Source organism: Sorex fumeus, unplaced genomic scaffold (genome assembly GCF_029834395.1).
Source record: "Sorex fumeus unplaced genomic scaffold, SorFum_2.1 ptg000054l, whole genome shotgun sequence".
NCBI classification, from domain to species: domain Eukaryota; kingdom Metazoa; phylum Chordata; class Mammalia; order Eulipotyphla; family Soricidae; genus Sorex; species Sorex fumeus.
In genome coordinates this window covers 42171031-42197046 of record NW_026606111.1, presented here as the reverse complement: position 1 = coordinate 42197046, position 26016 = coordinate 42171031, and the positions used below count along the sequence as shown (strand labels likewise).

General features: G+C 36.3%; 1 protein-coding gene across 8 annotated transcripts in view; it reads left to right on the top strand.

Annotated features, from left to right (window-relative positions):
* The window catches only part of TRDN (triadin), a 426217-nt gene that overhangs the window by 49907 nt on the left and 350294 nt on the right, over positions 1-26016 (top strand). For all 8 annotated transcript variants that reach the window (XM_056125005.1, XM_056124999.1, XM_056125002.1 and 5 more), the window contains exon 2: positions 3534-3743. In XM_056125005.1, coding sequence (XP_055980980.1) covers positions 3534-3743 — 210 coding nt within the window. The remainder of the gene's footprint in view (positions 1-3533; positions 3744-26016) is intronic.

The window sequence follows — 26016 nt, the reverse complement described above, 5'->3', positions numbered from 1 at the left end:
ACTAATACACAGAGGAATCATGAGTTAATTCTGTTCACTTTTGTCTATAAACCCATGGTATAATTGTATTCGTGTACTGTTTCCACACAAAGTCATAATTAACTTAAGGAAAAAGTATAGAAGATAGAACAAAAATAGAAAAGTGGAAAGGATTATTTACACTGCACTCTCAAATCTTCAAAGGGATTAATGAATTCCTTTCAATTTTAAAAGATTAAATCATTTCAATTCAGCACATTCTTTAGAGTGGTTTTTCTAATTAGTTGAATTCCATTCTGTGAAAAATATAAAGAAATTTTAGCATTTACTTTTGGGGTAAATTTAGTAAATTTTGGTCAGTTTGATAAGTTAATATAAACCGCAAGGATGAAAATAGATAAAGTTATTAAAATGTAATTTATCAAAATTTCCCCTTTATATCTGTTTCAGGTTTCTTTTATCTAATTTTAATGTCAAACTACTTGGTCTGTTTTAAATTAGCATTGCAAAGGTTGTTGTGCAACTATTAAATTATTACATATATTTATTTCCAATATATAAGAAATGCTTTGCTAAACTATAATTTCAGCAACATGATTTATTGTATAATACTCCAGGGGCGGCCAGGAGGAGACCCCAACGGCTCTTCCCCGCACCACCCGGGTTCTGGGGGGCTCCAGGCCGCTCACCCAGCCTGGGCAGCTCAGGCAATGGGGCAGACGGTGGAGGAGACGAGGACCAAGACGGTTGATTGATTAGTTGCCGTTTATTTCATTCTCCCCATGCGCCTGCCTCAGTCTCTCTGAGCCTCCCCATTCTAGTCTCACACTGCCCCTCATTCCCGTCTCTTCCTCTCTCTCTCACTCATCCTTCCACACTCCATCTTGCAGCCTGGGCTCTCCTTGTGCCTGCTCCTGTATTCTTCTACATCCTTCTCCCTCTGTCCACCTTGCTAGTCTCTCCAACGCCCACCTTGCTACCCTGCTCTCTCTCTCATCTCTCCAACTCTCTTCCTTCCTAGCTCTCTTGCCACTTCGACTCCCCAGCACTCTGGGCTGACACTGCACCCAGTCTGCTAGCAAAATCAACCTAAGAAAGCCCTTCCTGAGGGCCCACCAAGTTCAAAGGAAACACCACCTAAAAGATTCCTGACTTCCCAAGTGCAAAATACCGCCTAAGGTGTTTTTCTCATTTCCCCAGTCCAATGACTCTATCAACATTTTAATACTCGTTTGTTTGTTTGTTTGTTTGTTTGTTTTGGTATAGACACAGAAGAGATAACATTGAGGCTTGTAGGGCAGCTCTCCTGGGAACATCTTGCCACAGACTCAGACTATAGAGCTCAGGCCAGATTAATCATTCCTAATCCTAGCAGGGTCGAATCTAATTATTATATTTTGGATCATGACAACATTTGTCCCTGACCAAGCTCTTAACTTATAGTTAAGCATTATGGCATTTTGGCCAGGCCCATCTCAATGCCAGGATAGCACATAGCTTAGCACTCACCCCTGGTTCTATCCAGTCCCTCGTTGGGACTCTGCTTTTGGGGGTGCTAAGAAGTAAGGGCAGCTGAGGCTTAGGTTGAGAGAACAGATGCCCAGGAGGAAAATATCACTGAGAGTCATGTTACAAAAGCATAGCATATACTGTCTTCTTGTGTCCATACAAAAAGGACATTGCTCTGAATAAATTATGCAAAGGACTTAGGGCGAAGAGAAAAACAATATTTACAAGTCAACAGAGCACAAAGAAAGAAGTTACAATTAAAAACAGAGGAATGGGAGCACTGTGATGGGAGCAACCCAATAACCCTAAACTACCTGAGGCTATGCACGAAGGACAAAAGTGTTATTCTACAATTTATGTTGTTGGAATATATTTTTTCTTAGTACTCAGTTGTTTACATCTGAGTGAAATGCTATGAGACTGACTTCTTTTGGTTGTAGTTCAATTTGCTAAGATATAACATAATACATCATCTGTGGTATCTACTCTTTCCATAGATTTTGTTTTCTATGAATCAAAGTTGTCAACATAATTAAAATTCAAGACTTCTTTGATGAGGAGATATCTAGCCCTATAAAGGCAGAAATTTACATAAAGAAAATGAGAGCTACTAAAATTTAAATGTACATTCTATTTATAAAAATGAAATAAAAATTAAGTTATAAAGAAAAATGCAACATGAAATGCTACTTCAAATTACTATTTTCACATGCATGTACATGCATACTTTTATTTATTTATATAGAGAGATGAACATATAAATATAAGAAACACAAAAGCAAGTAAATATATAAACATATATGAATTTACATACAAATATGATAATACAATTTTATAAACCAAGGAAAGTGTATATAGGGAATTTATAAAAATACAACATAAATACAAAAGAAAACATAAATGTTTATTTCTAATAATCATAAATACAAATAAAGACATATTTTCCTCCTATATGATGACAAATATCCTACACACTGGCAATATCCAGGATGATTGGCAATAAGAAAACAGATTTCTAGAATAAATTCTATAAAAAAAATCAAAATTCAAATAAATATATGTATTCTTCAAAACTATATAAATACTTTTATATTTATCCCCCAAATTCTATACTTAGAAATTTCTTCTAATAAAATAATTATTAATGAGCAGTGAGAAAACTTCTACCAGTGTCTAAGGCAGAAAACCTAACTAATGCATAGTCACCAAATAATACAACATACAACTACTTAAATGATATTTTTAGGAGCACATAATGACTTACTCTTTATAGATTGCATAGTGAAAATACATATGCCAGTTTGATGATTAGTTGTTAAACAATACAATTATGTTTAATATGAATATGTACATTAAAGAAGCTATATATAGAACATGTTATAGCAATTATTTTTGGGTGGTGGGTTTCAAATTATTTCTTTATTTTTATATTTTTTGATTTTTCTGTCACACGTTGACTCTGAAAGCAGAAATAAAAGTCACTGTATTCAACATTGCTCTCTCTTAAATATCCTAGGACACTTCTCAGAATAAAAAAAAAAAGAACGTCTTTAACAGAAAGTTCCAGACTGCAGCAAAAGCAGGGTATCAAGAAAGAATTCTGTCCATTTGAACTGTGTTAGAATTGATGTTGGTTCTACTCCTTTTTCTCCCATGGAAGAGATCAGTTTGCTTTCATTTATCACTGACATATGAGCCTAAAATCAAAGTGTGAAAAAGCAATTTAACCCCCAACCCTATTGCTCTTGAGAACAGAGGCTTTAGGGAATGGTAGGGATGAAGCAAAAATGATTGAAAATTATAACAATGCTAGCAATATAATGGCAGTATTTATGGAGTTCAAATAAGGAATACTGGTTATGAGATCATGCTTTTAGGATGGAGAGTAAATTCAGAGGCGATCATGTAGTCCTCCACTAAAACCATGAATTCTACTATTGAAAAAGGTCTAAATAACTTATGCATGCTTACATAGTATGTTTTTTATCACTAAAATTTCATATGCACTTCAAAATTTTAATTTTCCTTTCTGAATCTGCGACTAGGAAATGCATCTACTACCACAACTGTGATAGACAACAAAAATGGATCTGTGCCCAAATCTCCTGGGAAAGTACTGAAGAGGACAGTCACAGAGGACATAGTCACGACATTCAGCTCTCCGGCAGCCTGGCTCCTGGTCATAGCTCTCATCATCACATGGTCAGCTGTCGCTGTCGTTATGTTTGACTTGGTGGACTACAAAAACTTTTCAGGTAAGATTCATGAAATAAGGAAACAGAGCTTACTCTTGGAGCCTGTACTCTCTTACCACATACTTCCTTTATCTTCCCTCACATCTTTCTAAATAAGTTTTATCCAATCAAAATGATCTTGCATAACACACACAAGGAAGGAAGGAAGGAAGGAAGGAAGGAAGGAAGGAAGGAAGGAAGGAAGGAAGGAAGGAAGGAAGGAAGGAAGGAAGAAGTTCAGGCTTTCTCTTCCCCTCAAGTTAGAGTGAGAAACAGCACTCTATCATTCAAATTTGCTTGAGGGTTGCCAAAGTCCAGTTTCCTGTCCACTTTTCTCTTTCTTTTCTTTCTTTTCTTTCTTTGTCATAATCATTGTTTCCCAGGCTCCAACCATAATAAACATCCTTTAAAAAGAGCTTAACAAAGTCTGTATATTATAGTTTCACAAAGATAATAAAAAATACTTAGTTTTGTGCTAGGCCTTTATTAAACATTAATACAGAGTAACCTGTAATTCTACATTTGGCAGTAGGCAACAAATTAATTTAAGCTGCAAATTTTTGAACATATAGAAAACTACGTAAAGTAATTTTATATCCCTCTGCCGTCTGCCTCCAATTTTCTTTCCAGACATGCTATTTGCTCCTCCCACTGAAATATCTGATTTCTAGTTCCTGTGAAGAAAAATTTGCTAAAAGAACTTTCCCAGAATTATATATATATTGAGATACTACATCTTGAATGTGCGTGCATTCTTTAGAATTAGGAGTAAGGCAAGTAAAGAAAGAAATTTTTGTTATTGTCCATTCAGTCTCTGAGTTTATTGTTTATCTCACTCAAGGTTTGCATTTTTTAAAATTATATGTCTATTTTCACATGCTCTATTGACAGAGCTCTTTGAGGGAATGATTTAGGTGCTCAATAAATGTTAAATTAATAGATGAATGAATTTATGTTCATCACTTTTTGAACAAGCAGAAACATTTCATTAACATCTTAATGTTCTTTATCATATTTGTGTCCTTTCCCATTTTTCTTTCTCTAGTAGAAGTGGAGTCAATAAAACTCAGAAAAAATATTATATATATACACTTTATTATATATATATATATATACTTTAATTGGCATTCTGTAAACCCAGACATTCTTTGTTTCTCATTATATAACTTACACATTTAACAATAATGTGTTAACGTACTAAGTGCCTACTATATATTCTAGTAGATAGCTATGGTAAAAAGAAATATATAAAGTGTAGATATCGCGGATGTCATAGGATATATCACTGGAGATTATTGACATGCGGTTGTGGTTGTGATTACTTAGTTTCTGATTCCACTGATTACTGGGCTAAAGCAAGCATCATCTAACAAAATTAAGTCCCTCAATGTCAACCAAAGTGAAGGGCTATTCATCCAGAGCCATAAGTCATAATTATGAATAATCTAAATCTTTCATATTGTGTTTTTACATATTGATCTAATTAGGTTATATATATACACACATACGTAAACATGTATAGCTATGTATGAATGCTATTTTAATATCTATTGAAATACTATTTATTTACATGACTATAAACTATGGGTTTTTTTTGTAAAGTAAAGTAAAGGCCCTCCCGTTGATCATCGATTTGCTCGAGCGGGCCCAGTAACGTCTCCATTGGAGACTTTGTTGTTACTGTGTTTGGCATATCAAATACGTCACAGGGAGCTTGCCAGGCTCTGCCGTGAGGGTGAGATACTCACGGTAGCTTGCCGGGCTCTCCGAAAGGGGCGGAGGAATCGAACTTGGGTCGGCCATGTTGGCTGCGTGCAAGGCAAACACCCTACCGCTGTGCTATTGCTCCAATAATAAATAGTTGGAATCTGTCAGGGACTGATGAAATAATTTTCTACTTTTCTGGGTTCTTCTCTGGCTGAATATGTAATCAAAATAGCATTAGACAGGCAAAGCAAATGAAAAACTAATTTAGTAACATACAAATGGAGAATTTGCATAAAAGTTCATTAAAAAAAATCAAGGTGGACTTTATATATATATATTGTGTTTTTAGGCACATGAGGCCAGCTGAGACAAAGGGGAGTTCTTTATATTTCATCTATCAAGGAGAATTATTTTACTGAGAATTATTTTACTGAGAATTATTTTACTGAGAGTAAAAATATGCTTTCATCAGACATAGAAGAAATATCCAATATCAAATATACACCTGGATGATAATCTCCAAACTGTATTCTTCTAGCTCATAAGTAGGAGAAGAGATTTCTTATTGAATTGGGGAAAAGAAACACAAAGAACTGAGTTAAAAAGTCAAGCACTTCTAAACTCCTAGGGCCTTCTCTGCTTTTAACTTCACTGTGTTTCTAAGTAATTAGAACCATTTCACCTAATGTCCATGGGGTCTCAACTAATTATTTGTTCCCCACACCAATGTCACACTTATTGACAGAGGCCTACTCTAAGCAGATTGATATAAAGCCTTGAGCTTTTGGGTAAGATTGATTTCACAAATTCCTAAATAAAATTATGGCCTAGAATTTAAAATGAAAGACATATGGTTACATTACTATAGAATAGTCTTCAAAACACATAATGGCAACTTTTAAAAACAAAAAAAAACACACCAGAAATAAGTCTAAAGGCAGCTATCATTGGACTCACCAGTGATATGTATTTTTAGACATATAAGACTGAAAAACGAACAGAAAAAGGTAGAAGAGGAGGAAGAGCAGGAAAGGAAAAAGAGGAGAAGAAGGATAAAGAAGAAAAAATAAAAATCTGGAACTTTAGAAAAGTAGGTCAGCAACTTTAAGGCATTAAAAATTGCCCACAAAGTGGTGTGTAGGAAAATAGAGTGAAGCTATAGAAACTGTCGATTGATAACAAGCTCTGGGCACTGGAGTTGAAACTGAGAGCTCTAGATTTGAGGGAGTAGGTGGACTGGTGATGGGGCTGGGGTAAGAAAGAGAGTTTTGGACACTAGTGGTGGTAAATTGAGGTAAGTAGGAGTACCAAGACCATAAAAGTCACAACATTGGAAACACCTTAACTAAACTATAAAAATTTGAAAACAGTTTCCATAAAACAATAAAAATCCAACTGGAGGAATAACCTATTGGACTAGAGACCTGGATTCAATCCCTGTACCACATGGTGCCCTGAGCATTACAAGAGTGACCCCTGAGCACTGAGCTGGGAGTAGCACCCCGAGTCCTGACATATAAGACTGAAAAACAAACAGAAGGAGGTAGAAGAGGAGGAAGAGAAGGAGAGAAAAAGAGGAGACGGAGGAGAAAGAGGGAAAAATGAAAATCTACTTTTATAAGCAACTTTGCCTGGCTGAGAAATAAATTCTTGAAAACTGTTACAAATCCTTATTTTTAAATTTGGTGTATTTTACCCAAACATAATCTGCTTGTCAGGCACATGTACAATTTGTTTTGTCTACTTTATAAGAGAAAAAGTGGATTCACTCTGATGCCCATTAACCTACATCCAAGAGCACAAGAAACTTTATCTGAAATAAGGGTAGCTCTGTAACACTGTCATCCTGTTGTTCATTGATTTGCTCCAGTGGGCACCAATAACGTCTCCATTGTGGGATTTGTTGTTACTGTTTTTGTTTTTGGCATTTTGCAAATGGCACAGTAGCTTGCCAGGCTCTGCCGTGCGGGCGGGGTACTCTCAAGAGCTTGCCGGGATTTCCGAGAGGGACAGAGGAATTGAACCTGGGTCAGCTGTGTGCAAGGCAAATGCCCTACCCGCTGTGCTATTATTCCAGTCCAAAAGAAGGATTGTGTGGTATGGCCGATTGCACAGGACATAAGGATAAAATTTTGTTTTAGTCATCAGATCTGAGTGCTTTTATTTGGTTTTGTTTGCTTCTACACCTGGTAGTTTTCAGGGCTTACTTATGGCTTTGCACTCAGGGATCACTCCTGGTAGTGGTGGGTGATGGGAAATAGTCTGGATTTGCCTCATACAAGGGACAGATCTTGCCCTTTATGTTATCTCTCCATCTCCTAGGACTGGAATGTGTTTAAGCTATGGTTCAATAAAGTGTGAAAAGTGATGGATAGGATAAAAAAAAGATATGTGCTAAGCATAATTTGGGGAATCAGCAGGGCTGTTCTTCCAGATTTATATTGGCATTTCAAAGAGGGTTTGATATCTACTTCACGGAAAGAAAAGTGAGTCAGTTCTTGCATAAGCCTTTTCCTCAAATTCTTTCAATGAAAAAGCTATCAAGGAGCCATCATTTGATGTAGTGTATCCTGAACTCTGTCATTAGAAGTCAATAGGAGAGACCATGAACAAACTTGAAGTGGCCAAGACAAACTGACACCTGACATTGGTTTCTCAGTCAAGTGGTGTGGGGCTCTCAAGAGCCTAACACTTTTAATCACCTATCACCCTTTGGGAAGACAGTTCAAGAGGAAGTGGTTGTCAGAAAATCTTAGAGCTGGATAGACTCTTCCAATTTGTACATTTTCCTAGACAATCAATTCATTCATACCTTTCAGTATATTTTCAAAGCTGCCTATGACTTTAAAAGGCTTAAGAGTAGCTGGTATAAAATTAGGAAAAGATTCTTAGGTTGGAGTTTTTACAAGTCTGCAAAAATGCTGGGACTTTACATTAGGAAAGCAAGCACTTTATTCTTGTCAATAAAATAGTTTGCAAAGATGTGGGTGAGCTTCAGGACTTATTGGGACCCTATGTACCATAGAAACTTCCAAGCTCCTCAGGAATTTTTGGATTTGTTAAAGGAGAAGTCCTCGGGGAACTGGGACATACTGTAGTCTGCTCCCACATGTCAACCTGGGGAAACTCAACACCTTCCTCAAATCAGCTTTTGAAAACATAAGAGCAGGCCATTGCCTTTACTTTAAAATTTTGTCTTCCAAAGGTTGAGCACAGATTTTTTTTTTGTGTTCTCAACTGTTTTCTGTTCCTTGGGCATCATAGATAACAGAAAACAAAATTCTGGGAAATGTACCAGATTCTGATTTGATAGCTTACAAAGCTGCCACATGGGATGAGTATATAATTCATTATCCAAAACAAGATACTTATGGGAATAAAATTGAGAGCTAGTACTTTTTAACCTCTGGACAACAGGCATAAACTAAGACATTTGATCATCTAAATTTTGTTCACCTTTCTATAACTTTCTTCAGAGAGTTGAATGTTTTCAGAAATCCAAAGCTGATCAGGTTAGAGAGGACAATGTTATTTTCTTGGTAATTGAGGTTAGGGAGTCAAAAAGTCTGCTAGAGCCCTTATTCCAGATGTATGCATATTCAACTCACAGGCCCTCCTAGAAATCAGAGAACTGATTTGTCACCTATAATATATTTTTAGTTCCAGAACTTGTAGGTGAAAATTGCTTATAAATTTTTCCCTTCCATAAAAACAGACAGCATCTTCTCTAAACAATAGATGCAAGCAAAAGGAATTTAAAAAGAAATGACTACAAATATAACCATTAGTGGGTGTTAACAGTTTTTATCTGGGTCAAAGTTGTAACAAATAATAGTAACTTGGCTTTTTTTTTGCCTTAGAATTCTTGTCATAATTTATTAGAATTCTCTATAATAGGGGGAAGAAATATATGGTTGTACCAGGAGGTCCTCAAGCTATATTTGGTAATTTTTGTATTCATGCCACCAAATGCTGTTATTACAAAACAATTTTCTAAGAATTAGATAAGATAATCTATGTAAAACATACATGCTTCACACACTGAAGGCCTCATTAAATGCAAGTTGTATTTGAATCTTATTACCAGGAAGTACAATTAGTAATTTGAGAAGAGAGCCAGCAAGGATCTGATGGTAGGAAGCATCAATTTCTTATGAAAGTCTTGCAGATATCTCCTGATGTGCCTTTTAAATAGATTTTCTAATGAGGTGTGCCATTTATCTACTGCTCCTGGAAATTAATTTCCCTGATTTCCCCCCCTGGCACTTAGCCCAGTTAAGCAGGTGCACTGTTTGTCAGTCTATGAGTTTAGAGGAGCAAAATAATTCAGCAAAGACCTAGAGTCAATCAAAATGCATGCATTTTTATACATAATAATTGCATGGTTATGTATATGCATGTGTATTTATGCGTATATGTTTTTATATGCCTGTGGAACTATATATATACATATATATAGCTAAATAGGTAAATATAGATGTATGCACAAACATATAGTACACATATTTTAGGGGACTTGGAATACTGAAACACTAGGTATAAAAAAGTTCAGATTTTACCAGTTCTCAAATGCACTGAGTTTTTAGGAATTGTTGATATTTTGTGTTTCTTATTCTGATTCAAGTCTTCTCTCAAATAAAATATTTTAGGTTCAATATCTCATAAATATTAGATTCTCATGGCCACCATACCTAAAACAATGTATTTCATTACACAACTTCAGTCTGCTTATAGATAACTCAAGAAATCAGAATCTATAGTTCAATGACTTCCAGATTCGAATACAAATTTATTGATCCTTTTTAAAATGAGTAAAGAAGATAGAGAAGATTTTATATATTTTAATGTTTATGCATTTTAAAGAAATATTCTAATTTATCTTGGTTTTTGTTTTAAAATTCTCTTCTTAATGTGATGATAATAATAGATATCACTTTATCATTTTTTCCCATTTTTCTTCCCTACAGAAAAAATGGTATGCAATTATATGTTGGTTCCCAGAATTTTACTGGTTGTGGGTTTCAAGATATAAATGCCTATAAATATTTAACCTCTGTACCATCAGAAAGATAGTACAGAGGTTCAAAATTGTACAAAGGTTACATAACACTCTTAATAAGAATAAATAAAAATAATTTTAATTAATATAGAATCCATATTAAGCTTATAAATTAGAGCATATAAATGTGAACCTTTAGTTTTTTTATTGATGTTTTGTTTGACCTGCGTGAAAGAAGCCAAAAGTCCTTTGTAATTTTGCTTCAGAATATAAAACACCCCTTATTTGACATGAGTCTAATTCCAGCTATTTGGAAATATTCCAGACTTAAAGATCTGCAGAAAGAGTTTACTTACAGCAAAAAATTTGGTTGAGTTGGGTCATAATGAGAAAGAAAGAAAGCATAAATCTATTTGAATTCAGTAATGTTTCTTATTGTCTCAAAATGCAGTACTTAAAGAACAGAAAATGACAGCCTGGAAGCATTGTCATGAAACTAGAAAATGTGAAATAGGTACCAATTTTAAACTGAATATGCTATTTTTTTGTGGCCGTTTTTGGGTCACACCCAGCGATACTCAGGAGTTACTCCTGGCCCATGCACTCAGGAATTACTCCTGGCAGTGCTCAGATGACCACATTTTTAATTTCATTAGTGTTTCACATAAATTCACTTTTCTAAAATATTCAGGTTGCAAAATAGTAAAGATGAAAATACTATTTCATTTGAGAAAATATTTTAAAAATATTTTAAAATGAAGAGTCTCATTCTCCTAACTCTGAAAGAGCCTTGAATATGGCACTTTTTAAAAAATCTCATGGCTAGGACGAAGGAGACGTTACTGTGGCCTGCTCGAGGCAATCAACGAATAACAGGATGGTCGTGATCGTGATTTTAAAACATCAAAAAAAAAGGAAAATGCCAATTCCCAGTATGCCAAATGGCAAGGAATAAAGCTACACTCTATTTAAATGTCGATTTGAAAAGTGAAAGCTCTTTTCTCCTTTTCTCATATAGCTAACATAACAATTTGCTCAATGAAAGTCTTTTTTTTCTTTTTTAACCAGGATCTTAGTTTTTAATTGATTTTAAAAATCTAGATAGCTGACATCTGCAAGTATTTTACTTTTTTACAAAGTATGAAATAAACCTGGTTTTGTCTTTTTGGAATTCACTTAATCACTTAATCCCCGTTATTCATCGATTTATTCGAGTGGGTGCCAGTAACGTCTCCATTCATCCCGGTTGCGTGCTAGCGTAGCCCAATGGTATCTGTTCGTTCTAGGAACATGCAGAGCCTCAAACCGATCATTTAGGGTCTTGACGAAGAAGTCTGACCATCTTAAAGGTGGGCGTCCACGTGATCTTTTGATGTCCCGTGAAATCCAATCAGTAATGGCTCTAGTCTAGCGGTTGTCTGTAAACCTCATTACGTGTCCAGCCCATCTGATTTTTGATGTCTTGGCAAATGAGACAGCGTCCCTGATTCTTGAGCGTTGACAAAGATCAGAACTCCGGATTCTATCTCTCATTTGAGTGAATCGTGATATTCCAAGCATAGTTCTTTCGATTCCTCTTTGAGAGACCCGAATAGCGTTCTCATCCTGTTTTCGTAGGGTCCAGGTCTCTGAGGCATATGTTAATGCAGGAAGAATAGTGGAATCAAAGAGATGTGCTCGTAGCTGGAGGTTCTTTGTCCTTTTAGTTATTTCTTCAATGCTCTTGAAGGCATTCCAAGCCGCTCTCTTCCTCCTGCGTAACTCAGGTGCCAGGTCATTCATCATGTTGATTTCTCGACCTAGGTATATATAACTGTTGCATTCGGAGATGGTGGTTCCGTTGAGAGCGAATGGAGCGTCAGGAACAAGGCTGTTTCTCATAAACGTTGTCTTCGTAAGATTCAGCTGTAGTCCGACCTTTCCACATTCATGGTCAAAGTCGTTCAGCATTTGTGCCGCTTGGCTGATGTTTGGTGTTATTAGAACGATGTCATCAGCAAAGCGGAGGTGGTGTAGTTGCCGACCATCTATCTTCACTCCCATGTTTTCCCATTCCAGTCATCTCATGATGTTCTCGAGGGTGGCACTGAAAAGTTTTGGTGAAATGGTATCACCCTGCCAAACCCCTCTCTTGATATGGATGATTACTTCTTTGTAGAATGGTGAGATCTTGGTAGTGAATCCGCAATAGAGCTCACGAAGGATCCTGATGTATTGAGTTTGTACGCCCTGATTGGCTAGGGCTTCCATGACCGCTTCCGTCTCAACAGAATCAAAGGCCTTCTTTAAATCAATGAACGTTAGACAGAGCGGCATCTTGAACTCCCGAGATACCTCAATGAGCTTGGTTATTGTGTGGATATGGTCGATGGTACTGAATCCTTTTCGGAATCCAGCTTGTTCACATGGTTGTCCTTCATCTAGTGTTCTGCTAATCCTATTCAGGATGACTCGAGTGAATAGTTTGTAGATAACAGACAATAGGCAGATTGGGCGATAGTTGCCAATGTCGTGGATGTCTCCTTTCTTGTATAGTAGTACAGTCTTGCTGGTTTTCCATTGGGATGGAACCTTGCATTCAGACAGGTAGCGTGTGAAGAGTCGAGCCAATGTATTGATGAGTACTGATGATAAGTTCTTCAGGTATTCAGGTCTGATCTTGTCTGGGCCAGGTGCTCTTTGTTTCTTTACCGACGAGATGGCATGTTGGATTTCGGAAGGGAGAACATTGGGAACGACATATCCATCATGTGGTATGTGGTATGTGGGCAAGTGGATGTGGCTATTAAAGAGATCTGAGTAGAAGTCATGAATAATCTTCTCCATTGCCCTTCTGGAAGATGTGATAGATCCATCATGATGTCGGAGGGCAGTCATCTTGGTTTTGTAGTTGGTGAAGGACAGGCGGGCATTACTAATGTTTTTCCCAGCTTCTGCTGCATCTACCAGTACTGCTGCTCTCCTGTTTTTGAAGTCATCCTTGATGGCTTCTCTGCACTGTTTTGCCAGTTCGGATGTTCGCTTGTGGTTGCCTGAGGCATGTGCCAAGCCACGTTGGCGAATAAGTTCAAGAGTGTTCGAAGACAGTCGGTTTTTTGTGGTTATCTCTCTCTTGGCATTCCTTGCACAATCATGGAGGTGCTGAATCATTCGATTGTATTCCTCATCAATGTTGTCAATGACGGCATCTTCCCATGTTGCCGCAATAGAGCCAAAGAGCTCCCAGTTGGTGGTTGTTCTGGGAGTGCTCTTCTTAAACCTTGCATTCTTTTCTCCTCATTCTGTGAGGTAGAATTTTGCACGAAGAAGACGGTGGTCTGATCCCGTTTGGAATTTTGGGACAACAGCAACATCGGTTAGGCAAAACCGCCGATTGAATATGATGTGGTCTATTTCATTGTGGAACCGTCCATCGGGAGACTCCCATGTCCAACGTTCAGATTCAGCCTTTTGGAATTGTGAGTTACCATGGAAGGTTTTGGTTGACATGATGAACTCAGATAGTCTGTCACCCTGTTCGTTCCATTCCAGGCCATGGGTTCCGATGTGGAGTTCATCGACTGATCTTCTTGGTCCTATCTTGGCATTAAAATCACCGACAGTGATCTTGTAGAAGGTGTGATCTTCTTTATAGAACTTCTCCAGCTCCATGTAGAATTTCTCAGTTTCTCTTTCACCATAACTGGATGTTGGTGCATAGACAACAAAGATAGAAACTGCCGGTAGTGAGCCACATTTATTCAAGTGTAATCGTCCGATTTGGGTTGTTAGGCATTCGAATGAATCAATGCTCGTGACTAAGTTTGTGTTGACAAGGATACCGACACCACCGACGCCTCTTTTATCACATGTTCCAAGGAACAGTTCTTCTCCAGTGTCGAAAACAGCATGATGGGATTGATATCTTCTCGTTTCGGTCAGACCAATGATGTCGTACTTGATCTTTCGCGCTTGTACCATAAGGTCTTCAATGGATGCAGCAGATGCCAGCGTACGAGCATTAAATGTACAGAAATCATTTTTGTTTTTCTGCATTTTGGCAGCCTATGTCTCCCTTGGTGTTTTGTCAGCCTCTCCTTCCATATCCTTCTCGACTCTGCATATTCAGGGTTAGGGAAATGAGATCCATTTATTACTGGATTTGGCATATCAATTTGGTCTATTTGGCATAGACCACGGATAGCTTGCCAGGCTCTGCCGTGCGGGTTGGATATTTAAGGTACCCTGAAAACTTAGAGAAAAGTAAATAAATAGTCGTGCAGCCTCCCGGGTGCTTGTTGTGATAATCTCTGGATCCTGGCCGTTGTTGGGGTTACACGGCAGTTGGAGGGTGTAACTGTCTAGCTACTGACAGGTCCAGTCCCAAACCGTGCAGGCTTGGAGATCTCAGCCCCGGGTCCCACACACCTGGGTTCCTCTGCCAGTTCTGTTATGTCTGGGGCTTATCCAAGTGTGTGGAGAGTGGCCCCAGTAAGGCCTTGGTTGGGGCCTGGAGGTCTTCAGCTGTTGGGCCCTGGCGAGGATAGTCAGACACAGGGTAGGAGACTCTGCCTTGGAATTTGGAATTTGTTGTACTTTATATCTGACCTTTATTTAGTTTCATTTGCGTGATTTTCACTAAAGGATGGAGGACTTAAAAATGAGAAGATTCATTTTCACTACCTTTCAAGAGGCCAACTAGTAAAGAGAGAGGAGAAGTGTAGAGAAAGTTTTATTAGCAACAATCTTACAGGTTTAAATCCTAGTGAACCAACTTGCTTGCACTATCATAGTTGATCCTGGAAAGACCCAGGAAGAATGTTTTTAAAAATGGGAGGTTGTCAACATAGTTCAAAAATTGACTTCTGGGTCTATCTTCTGAGGCATGCTCTTCATATTTGTAAATCTATGGGAAGATTCTGATTTAGATGTCAGGTTGCGTGTTATCTTTTACTTAAACAATCTCTTCTTTCTCAACAGCCCCTGCAAGATTATGATGAATTTTAACTTTTTGAAGTCAACTCTTAATGTCTTTAAGCCAGTTTCAGGTAGATCATTGTGATTAAATCTGAGTAGTAGTAACAGAGAGAATATCAGAAGATGGGGAAAGGAATTGTTAGTAAATCAGAAGCAGTAGAGTAAGGGGCATAAAAAGAGAAAATGACCATCATTCAGGAAAATATATGTATCTGGATTTGAAAAACTAGCAGGGTAAAGTAGGAAAGGTGATTTGAACAGAAATCAGTTTGAATCATGCAGCATCGAAACCAAATAGAAGTGTTACATCAATAATCACTAGAAGGCGGGGGGGAAATTTTTAAAAGTAAGTGTCAATACAGAGACTAGAGTCATAGTACCATTGTGGAGCACTTGTCTTATACACAGCCCACCCGTATTTGATCCCCTCTGCCCCATATGGCCCCCTGAGCACCACCAGGAGTAATTTCTTAGTGCAAAGCCAGGGTTAATCCCTGAGCATTGCTGGATGTGGCTTCAAATCCAAAAAAGAAAAGAAATAGAAAAAAGTTTTAAAAAAAACACAAGGATTACTTATTTAAACTTTTATTATTTAATAATTTAACTGACTATGGCTCAGTGACCATCTTATTTGGAAGTGTCCAGATAGCTGTGATTGGCTGTGCATAGGCTTTGATTTCTTACTCTTGGATTGCAAAGGCAGTGAGGTGTTACAGTCACCTTAGATGAAAGGGTGAAGGATAGTCCACGGGGCTACATGAGAGAAGGTCAGGTTTGATCTCTGGAGTTGTATGGTTGCCCATACACTCCCAGAGTAACCCTTGAACAATGAACCAGGAATAGCACCTGGTTATTGTTTGGTGTGGCCCCAAAGAACAATCAAAACCTTTACCTGTTCAGTTCATTGAAGAGGAACAAATAAGTTATTACTTTGAAAATTCTAGTTGCCTCATATAAGTGGCTTACTCCAGGCTTATTGAAAGAAAGTTATGAAATTTACTTTGGACATTTTTGTGCCTCAAGGAAGAAATTCACATATATTAAAGCTTGAAAAATCATGTATGCTTCATTACTTATGAATTCAGGTTTAAGAATTTAAGGAGACCAGTGTACTTTAAAATATTTAGTAATTTAAGCTAGGAAAAGGTATGGGAGAGGAAAAGGACAAGTACTTGGCAAACTTGTGATTGTTAAAGCTATATGCAGTGGACTGTAACACCATGGCTAAGATGGAACTATATTTCACCAGAATTCCTTCATTTGCACCATGCTCAGTATTTGTGAGCCAGTGTAATGTCTTGCAAGATACATAAGGAAGATGGTATATGGAATGTCTCTGACCATTGTAGAGATCAGGCACAGTTGATCCATGAGATCGCCACGTTGCTTCTGCAGAAATTCCACCTCCTTCCAGATCCTCCTGTGGTTTTTCCTTCTGGTCTAATGGTATATTGTTTTGCAATTGGCAGCAAGGATTTGAGGAAGGAGGGAGGTTTGCAGTCAATAGGATTTATGTAGTTTCACTTTTTTCCCCCTCCTGAATTCCAATCCACCTCTTGATTTATTTTTCAGAATCCTTTGTTCCCTCTTCTTTTCAACCCCTTTTCCAGTTTTCAAATGTCTCTTCACCTCCCTTTAGGCTTTTTTTAAATTAAAGGCAGGAGTAAAACATGTTCTGCTTTGAGATTAATATGAGAAAGAACATGCAAATTTCATAAATCAAACTTTTTATTGGGGGGTGACACCCAGCAATATTCATGGGTTACTTTGGGCTTTGAACTCTGGAATTACTCCTGGTTGTACTCAGGGGATCACATGGGTGCCTCCAATCAACCCCGAATGGGCTACATGCAAGACAAGTACTCTTGCTGCTGTATTATCTCTCCAGTCATCAGAAACAAATCCTGTATTGCAGCATGCTCTGAAAAGTGGACACCAAGGTTAAAGATAATAGACCCTAGGTGTGACATCATACTACAGGAATTTAGACACATACCTTGCATGTGGCTGATCCCTGGTACTGCCAAAAGTGAGCCCTGAGAGCAGAGCTTGGAGTAAGTCCTAAGCATTGCCAATGTGGAGTGAATCCATGCCCTTCTGCCTAAAAAGAACAAATTATACCTTTCAATTTCAACTTCTGTGTATAGATCATATGTTAAAAATTAACTATATTATCTTCATGTCCAGTATTAGAAACAAATGAACATAGTGTGAGGGAGGGAGGTAGTGGGGGCACACACATTACATTGTTTTCTAAATATGCTACCGATAACAGTTTGATTTTCAGTTTGTTTTTATCAGCTCTTTTGTTTTTTTTTACTTGTGTTTTTCACTGTTTCACTAGTAATTAGTGTGGGCATAGGCAAACACATTTTAAGCTCTATTTGATACCCATAAAGTTCTAGGGAACTCAATTTACTATGAAAACAAGTCTAAGTAAACTTACAGTAAGTACTTCAAGTAAAACTGTCTTGTGATTCAGCACATTAAGTGATGTATTATTCCAATATTTTTGTTAATTAGATAAAATTATACTAAGTATTCAAACACTTAAACAAGAGAAAGAAAGTGATCACTGAAAGTTATAAATTTTTAGGTCAAGAAAATCAGATATACTTGAGTCAGCATTCGAATAAAAAATAAAAACCAGGATAGAAAAATATATACAGAAAAATATATAAGAGCAATTACATTCTTTGAAAATAGAATTTTGTACCTGAAATTTGTATAGAACTTCAAAACAAAGCAATCTTGAAAATAACACAATTGAAGTCATCATGCATCTTGTACTTAAAATCTCTTCCAAAGCTGAAGTTAAAAAATAGAGACACATCAACACAAAAACATCCATCTACCACATTAACGGAATTGAGAACCCAGAAACTAACCCTTGCATATAGGATTAATTTATTTATGGCAAATGTATTTTATGTAAATGTAGATATAATGGGTAAAGGACAACTTCAACGATGTTGGGAAAACTGATAATCACCAATAACAATGAAACTGGATAATTATCTCATGCCATGGTCAAAAATGAACCCAATATTAATCAACACTTTATGTAAGATTTGAAAACATATAACTAGAAATAGATAGCAATAAGTTTATTGGTAGCACACTAAAAATGTTCTACACAACAGAAGAAACCACCAATGAAATTAGAAGTCAATGCATGGAATTATAGTAAATACTTAGAAAACATACACTGGTAAGGAATTAGTATTTTTTAAAGTGCAAAGTACTTGACCCAGAGAGAGATTTAAGTAGGTAGAGCACTTACCTTGCATGAGGACAATGCAGGTTTAATTCCTGGCACTGCATATGATGCCCTGAGCACTGGTACACAGAGCCAGAAGTAATCCCTGAGCAGGGCTCCAAAACCAAATATACATAACATAGATCTGACTCATAGAGTTCAGTGAAAAAAATTTTAAACTTAGAAATATGGTCTGAGTAGACTTTTTTCCAAAGAAGATATTCAGATGGTCAACAGGCACATAAAAATATATTCCACAACACTTAATGTAATCATAAGGGAAATTAAAAATCATAACCACAATCAGAGTTCTTAAGACACCTGTTTGGTAACTATTACTATAAAGAGAATAAATAAGTGCTGTGTAGAAACAGAAACCCTTATACACTTTTGGTAGAAAGGTAAATTGACTCAGCTGCTACGGAACACCATATGGACAGTCTGCAAAAGACTGAAAATAGAGCTACCATATGATCCATAAATTCCAGTTATGGGTTTTTATCCAAAGAAAACAGAAATAAAAATATTGAAAAATATAACCACTGTCCCCAAGCTTATAGAAATATTTATTAGAGCCAATGTACAGAACCAATAGGATTCAGCACTATAGACCACATCCACACTATAACCAAGCTCACTGAGGTTTCTCAGGAGTTCAAGATGCTGCTCTGTCTAACGTTCATTGATTTAAAGAAGGCCTTTGATTCTGTTGAGACTGAAGCTGTCAACGAAGTCCTAGACAAACAGGGCATTCAAACTCAATACATCAGGATCCTCCATGAGCTGTATTGCGGATTCACTACCAGGATCTCACCATTCTACAAAGAAGTGATCATCCATGTTAAGAGAGGGGTTCAGCAGATAGCATTTCACCGCAACTCTTCAGTGCCACCTTCGAGAACATCATACGATGACTGGAATGGGAAGGAATGGGAGTGAAGATAGACGGTCGGCAACTACACCACCTCCGCTTCACTGATGACATCTTTCTATTAATACCAAAACATTAGCTAAGCTGCACAAATTCTGGTTGACTTCGACCATGAGTGTGGAAAGGTCGGACTACAGCTGAATCTCATGAAGATAATGTTTATGAGAAACGGACTTGTTCCATATACTCTCAACAGAACAAACATCTCCGAATGCAACGGTTATGTGTACCTAGGTCGGGAAATCAACATAACGAATGACCTGGCACCAGAGTTGTGCAGGAGGAAGAGAGCGGCTTGGAACGCCTTCAAGAAATAGCTAAGAGGACAAATAACCTCCAGCTCCGAGCACATCTCTTTGATTCCACTGTTCTTCCTCGTTAACATATGCCTCGGAGACCGGGGCCCTATGAAAACAGGATGAGAACGCATTTCGGGTCTCCCAAAGAGAAATCTAAAGATCTATGCTTGGAGTATCATGCTTCACTCAAATGAGAGAAAGAATCCTGAGTTCTGACCTCAGTTGACAATCAAGAATCAGGGACACTGTCTTGTTTGCCAAGGTGTCGAAAATCAGAAGGGCACATAATGAGATTTGGAGACGACCACTGGACTAGAGCCATTACCAACTGGATTCCACAGGACATCAAAAGATCGCGTGGCCTCCCACCTATGAGATGGTCAGACTTCTTCATCAAGACCTTGAACCATTGGTTTGAGGCTCTTCGTGTTCCTAGAACAAGCAGACGCCATTGGGCTACACTAGCATGAGGCAGGGATGAATGGAGACGTTACTGGCACCCACTCCAGCAAATCGATGAGTAACGGGATGTCAAGTGATCAAGTGATGAAGTATGGAAACAAATGGTGTCCACTGATGAATGAGTGGACAAAGAAACTGAAAGTTAGTATGCCTGCAATATGTTCATGATATATACATATATTGTTCCATAATAAATAAGGAAATCTTTACAATAATACAGACCTCAGGGCTGTTATACTAAATGAAAAAAGAGATACAAAAATATATTGCGATGTCATTTATACAAAATATTAAAAAACAGACAAAATGTAGAAGCCAAATGTAAAACCTAATTCCTTGATACAGAGACTGGATGGTGGTTGTCAGAGGCATGAGATGGGTTTAAGTGAAGTGAATGAAGATGCATAGAGGCACGTAGGTTACAATCCAAATGTTTAATTATTTACTTATTGGGGATGCGCCTGACAGTGCTCAAGTGCTTTTCTTGACTCTGTGCTCAGGGGTAAATTTTGATACTGTTCAGGGGACCATGCAGGGTCAGGGATCAAACCTGGATCTCTTGAATGTAGATCATATGCTCAACAAGTTAAGCTATCTATCTGGACAGAGACCCAAATATTTAGGTGTAGATATTTTCTGGGACACAAGTACTGACTTGTAGTTAAGTCTGATGAAGATTTTATTTGGATTATACAGACCATACCAGTTGGTTGAGAAGAGAAAGTGACTTAAGTAGAGGAATAATTTCAGCAGATTCCATTTATGAAGCAATACAATATGAAATTATTATGACTGTGAATGTTTCTAGAATCTTTGCCCTACAAATTTTATACCAAAAAACTTGTTCACAATGAACTTGAATGTCATTTAAAATCCATCTGGTACAAGTAGATATTTATAGGCAAATGAGACAAAAGATGCTTTGAGATATCCCATGGAGGGATAGTGCAGATAAAGGAAAAAAATTGCAGAGATTAACCTTTTAGTTGTTATCTCCTTTGGTATTGCATATGTGTGGTGACTGCTAAAGTCCAGGAATAATTAATTTGAGAAGAGTACCATGAAGTCAGAATTCACGTGTCAATACCCAAAATAGTAAGAGAAATCCAGGTGCATATAACATAGAGGAAAGGAGATAAAATGAGAATTATACAAAGTACCTCATACGAAGGGGAGAAATTACTAGTTCTAGTGAAAAAAAAAATGGAAAGTACCTATGGGTCACAAAAATTCAGACAATCTTGCTGTCTTGCCACACTCACATTTATTAATACCAACCTCTGATCTACTAGGGTTTTCAAGGCATTTCCCCATGTAAATCCATTTACAATATTATTTTTTTCTTTGCTTTTTGGGAAGGGCTTGGAGGTTTGAGATGTGCCCAGTGGTGCTCAAGATTTGATCTGTGCTCTTGGATTACTACTGATGTTTCATGAGGGACCATATGTGGTATTGGTGATTGAAGTGGAGTTAACTGAGTACAAAACAAGTGCTTGAGCCCCTTTATTACATCATTAATTCTAAAGATTGCTGTTCTTGACTGTCATTTTAGAGTTTGATAAACTGAACCACATTCTTTGGTTTATATATTACATAATTCAAAATTCTGTTTTCTTTAAGAAATGTATTATTAACTGGACTATGAGAAAACTGAATAATGGGAAAATAGGCATGATTGGGATAAAAATATAATGAATGGAAAAGCAGCATACTCTAATTGTACAGACATGGGAAAAGTTAATCTCAATATCCAGTATTCACTAGTTGAAATAGAGTATGGTGAGCAAAACAGTAATTTTGGGCACAAATTTTAATAGGGCTTTAAAAATCTGAGTAAAATTCAAATACACAATGCTTTAATGTAACATTTGAAACTTCAGTATTAGTGCAAAAATTTGATCAGAAAAATATCCAAATTTCAAAGACAGACAAGATCACTATTAGATGTTGAACATTTTTATAAAAAACACTTTTTCTAAAGCTATATTAAAATGTCTTTTTATTACAATAGTAAATTTAAATAGAATATTCAATTAATATACACAACTGAATGTAGAAAAGTATCTTAATATCTTAAAGGAAAAATAAGATTTCTATTTCCATTTTTTTTAATCTTCAAATTCAGTATGTACTTAGTCTGAGCTTTTAAATGGTGCTTGTAACTGTTGTTGTTATATCTCAGGATGTCAAAAATAAGTCATATATAGCTTAAATTTTAGACTAAAGGTAAAGAATAATGGTGAGAATATGGACTTGATTCTTTATGAAGAAAGGAGAAAAATGACTAATTTAGGTTCTCTTTTATGCAACACTCTGAGAATCTAAGTATCTAGTAGGAGCTTCAAAAGCAGGATAAGTATAATTTTTTTTTTCAACTTTAGCATTTCATTGCCTCTCTCACATCTTTTCCCTTTCTTGAAAATCTGGTCAGTGTGAGAATCCAATTACTAACCATCAGAAGCTTAGAAAAGTTTCCACTGAATCTACTGTAGTGAATTTTTATGTTAGAAATACAAAATACATGTGAACATTGTGATATGTCTTAGCTCATGTAACAGAAGCACTGGAAGTAAGGTGATCATTTCAAGATTGAATAATTCAGTGCCATGCAATGCCTTGAGACCCAATTGCCTACATTTTAAAGGTTTTCTTTTTTCAGGCATTTAACTGTTGCCCTCATGGTTGTAAGGTGCTCTAAGCTTATGTATAAGGAAACAAGAAAATTCTTGCTTTCAAATGCAACACCATGTAGCCCCTTATTCTTTAGCTGATTTTTAATTGATATTTCTGCATTTATTTTTTTGCTAGTGGTAAGGAGAGTAATTAAAATACTTGCTCTGGACAATACAAAATTTGACTTTATTATTGACTACATATAATCTTAGGCAATTTGCTTAAATTCTTCTGCATCAATTTTTATATTTAAAATTAGATAAATATAACAGTTACTACATTGTATTATTAAAAGGAAAAATTACTTGATATTTATGAAGTTCTTACAACAATTCAGCAAATAATACAGATTCTATAATTTCTATATCATTTTATGATCCTCATTTATTATATGCAATATCCATAATATAGCTCATAAAAATGTGAGATAAGAAGATATAATTACCTACAATCACTATAAGATTAAATTTGTAAGAAGTTTAATAAATTCTATATTATTTTTTATTGTAGTTTGTATGTGTTAGAGAGGGAATAAAAATAAATTTGAAAACTACTCATATATTTCACATGACTAAAAATCAGAAACTGGTCTAGGCAACAACATAGAATTCATGAAGATAATCTGATTTGACATTTTTAGAATCAGGCAGTTTACATGGTTACAGAGTGTATAGAATACATTTAGTATAAGATAATTAAACTGGTATATATTTTGTAGAATGCTATTGTTAAGTTCCTTAGTAAACATTTTTCAAAAAAGCAATAAAAATCCATTCAATTCACTAAAATTTTCATTTGAAATATTCTTCCATTATATTTAAAAGCCACAAGTTCTAAATTCTCCTCTAATGGTGTCAGTATGATCTATTTCCTTTCAAGTAATTATTTTAAAATTCTAAATTGCAAGTATAAAATTTCATTCGATTTTCTTTCTCTGTGGTTTAATCTAAACATAGTACTTGTATTTCATGCTCAGATGAAATTCTCTAAAATACATCAAATAAGTTCTAAAGAATGTGGTTATTTTATCACAGAACCATAAAGACAGGCATAATGTGGTGTTAGGGGGCAAGCACTTACTTCCCCATTAATCTCCCCAAATATAAAATAAAATAAAACATTTACCCTAATATTCTTGACCTCATACCCTTTGGAAAGAGAGAAGGAAGGAAGGAAGGAAGGAAGGAAGCAAGGAAGGAAGGAAGGGTTCTATTTTTTTTTAAAAAATTACCAGAAAATACACTGTGATTCTAGTCCTCTTCCAATCAAACCCCCTCTCTACTATTTAATGTAAATATAATTACTTTTCTTTCTGTTGTTTGTTATTTTTTTGAGCCACACATGGTTGGGACTCAGAGATTACTTCTGGTTCTGTGCTCAGGATCCCTTCAGGAGTGGCATGGGGGATTATATGTTGTGCTGGAGATTGATCCCAGGTTGAGTCTGCTTCAAATTCTGGCCATTTGGTCTTGAATTTTACATTGAAGCTGTCCATTGAAGGTCAACCAATGACATTCTTTCTCATTGTTAAATCAATTGGTTTGTTCTAACATTTCTCTCTCTCTCTAGAACTATCAGCAGTATTTGCCTGTTGATCACTCTATCTTCTTGAAGATAATTACTTTGCTTGATATCAAATTCATTATGCTCTCTTTTATGCCTTTCAATCTCCATCTTTGTGTAGCTCACTCATTTCTCCTTAGTATCTATTGCTGGTTCCTCCCCATTTCTCTGTCTTACTCGTTTTGCTCCATATGTTGGATCGCTTCTGAGTCCACTCCCTTGGGTATCTTAGTTAGTGTCTTGGCAGTACATTTCTTTTATCCTTTTTTCAACTCCCAATTTTCTATCTTCCACTTGGATCTCTCTTTTGAGGAAATGTTAAATTACACAACTACATCCATCTTTACACAGACATTTAACAGCAAACTTGTTTGACAAGTCTAGTGTTCAGTTAGATACCTTTCACTCAAAAGTCACATTTTACTTCAGTTCTCCCTATTTCAATAAATGGCATTTTAATTGTTTTCAAGCTCCCTGTGACGTATTTGATATGCCAAACACAGTAACAAGTCTCACAGTGGAGACGTTACTGGGCCCATTCGAGCAACCTAATGAACAACGGGAAAACAGTGCTACAGAACAGTGCTACAGTGCTAGTTATTCAAATAAAAAAAATTAATGTTATCCTACATCACCTATTTTCCTCTCACATTGAACAGCTCTAAATATAAAACTCTAAAATATAAAAACTCTAAATATAAACTCTAAATATAAAATAACTCTAAATATAAAATATATTTAGAAACTAAATATAAAATATAAATATATTAAATACGTTCATAATTTTAGCACTTTTTCATCACATGTATTGCTGTCTTAATAGAACATATATGACATTATAGCATCTTTTTTTTCTTCTAGAGTACTTTGATTGACTCCTTACTGATGTTCCTATTTCCAATTTAGTATACATTTAATTTTTAATCATCCAAATAAATTATTTAATTGAAGTTACTTAATTTATTTGGCCAAACCTTCCAATGACTTCCTATAACCATCAGAGTAAAAGTCCAATTTTGGAGCACTTAACTTTTAGATTTACTGGTTTTGGCATATTGAATATGCCACAGATACCTTGCCAGGCTCTGCCGTGTGGGCAGGATATTCTCAGCTTATACCATACTGTAGATGATCACTTTCAATCAGATTTAAAATCTGTCTGACCCTTCATAGTATTTCAATATGTTAGAATGAGAACATCTTTGAAATCATTACAGTTTCTTCCATTGTAATTTAAAATAATTTCCTGTTTAATTTTATAGACAATTAATACCTCCTATTATACAAAATAGAGGTTTTTTATAGACCAGGTTTTTTTTTCCTGTTAATTTTTGTGCTACACCCATACAAGGGTTTACTCCTGACTCTGTGCAGTAACATTTAACAGTTCTTGGGAGACCATATGTGGTGCTGAGGATTGAACCCACAGTCTTTGGGTTTGAACC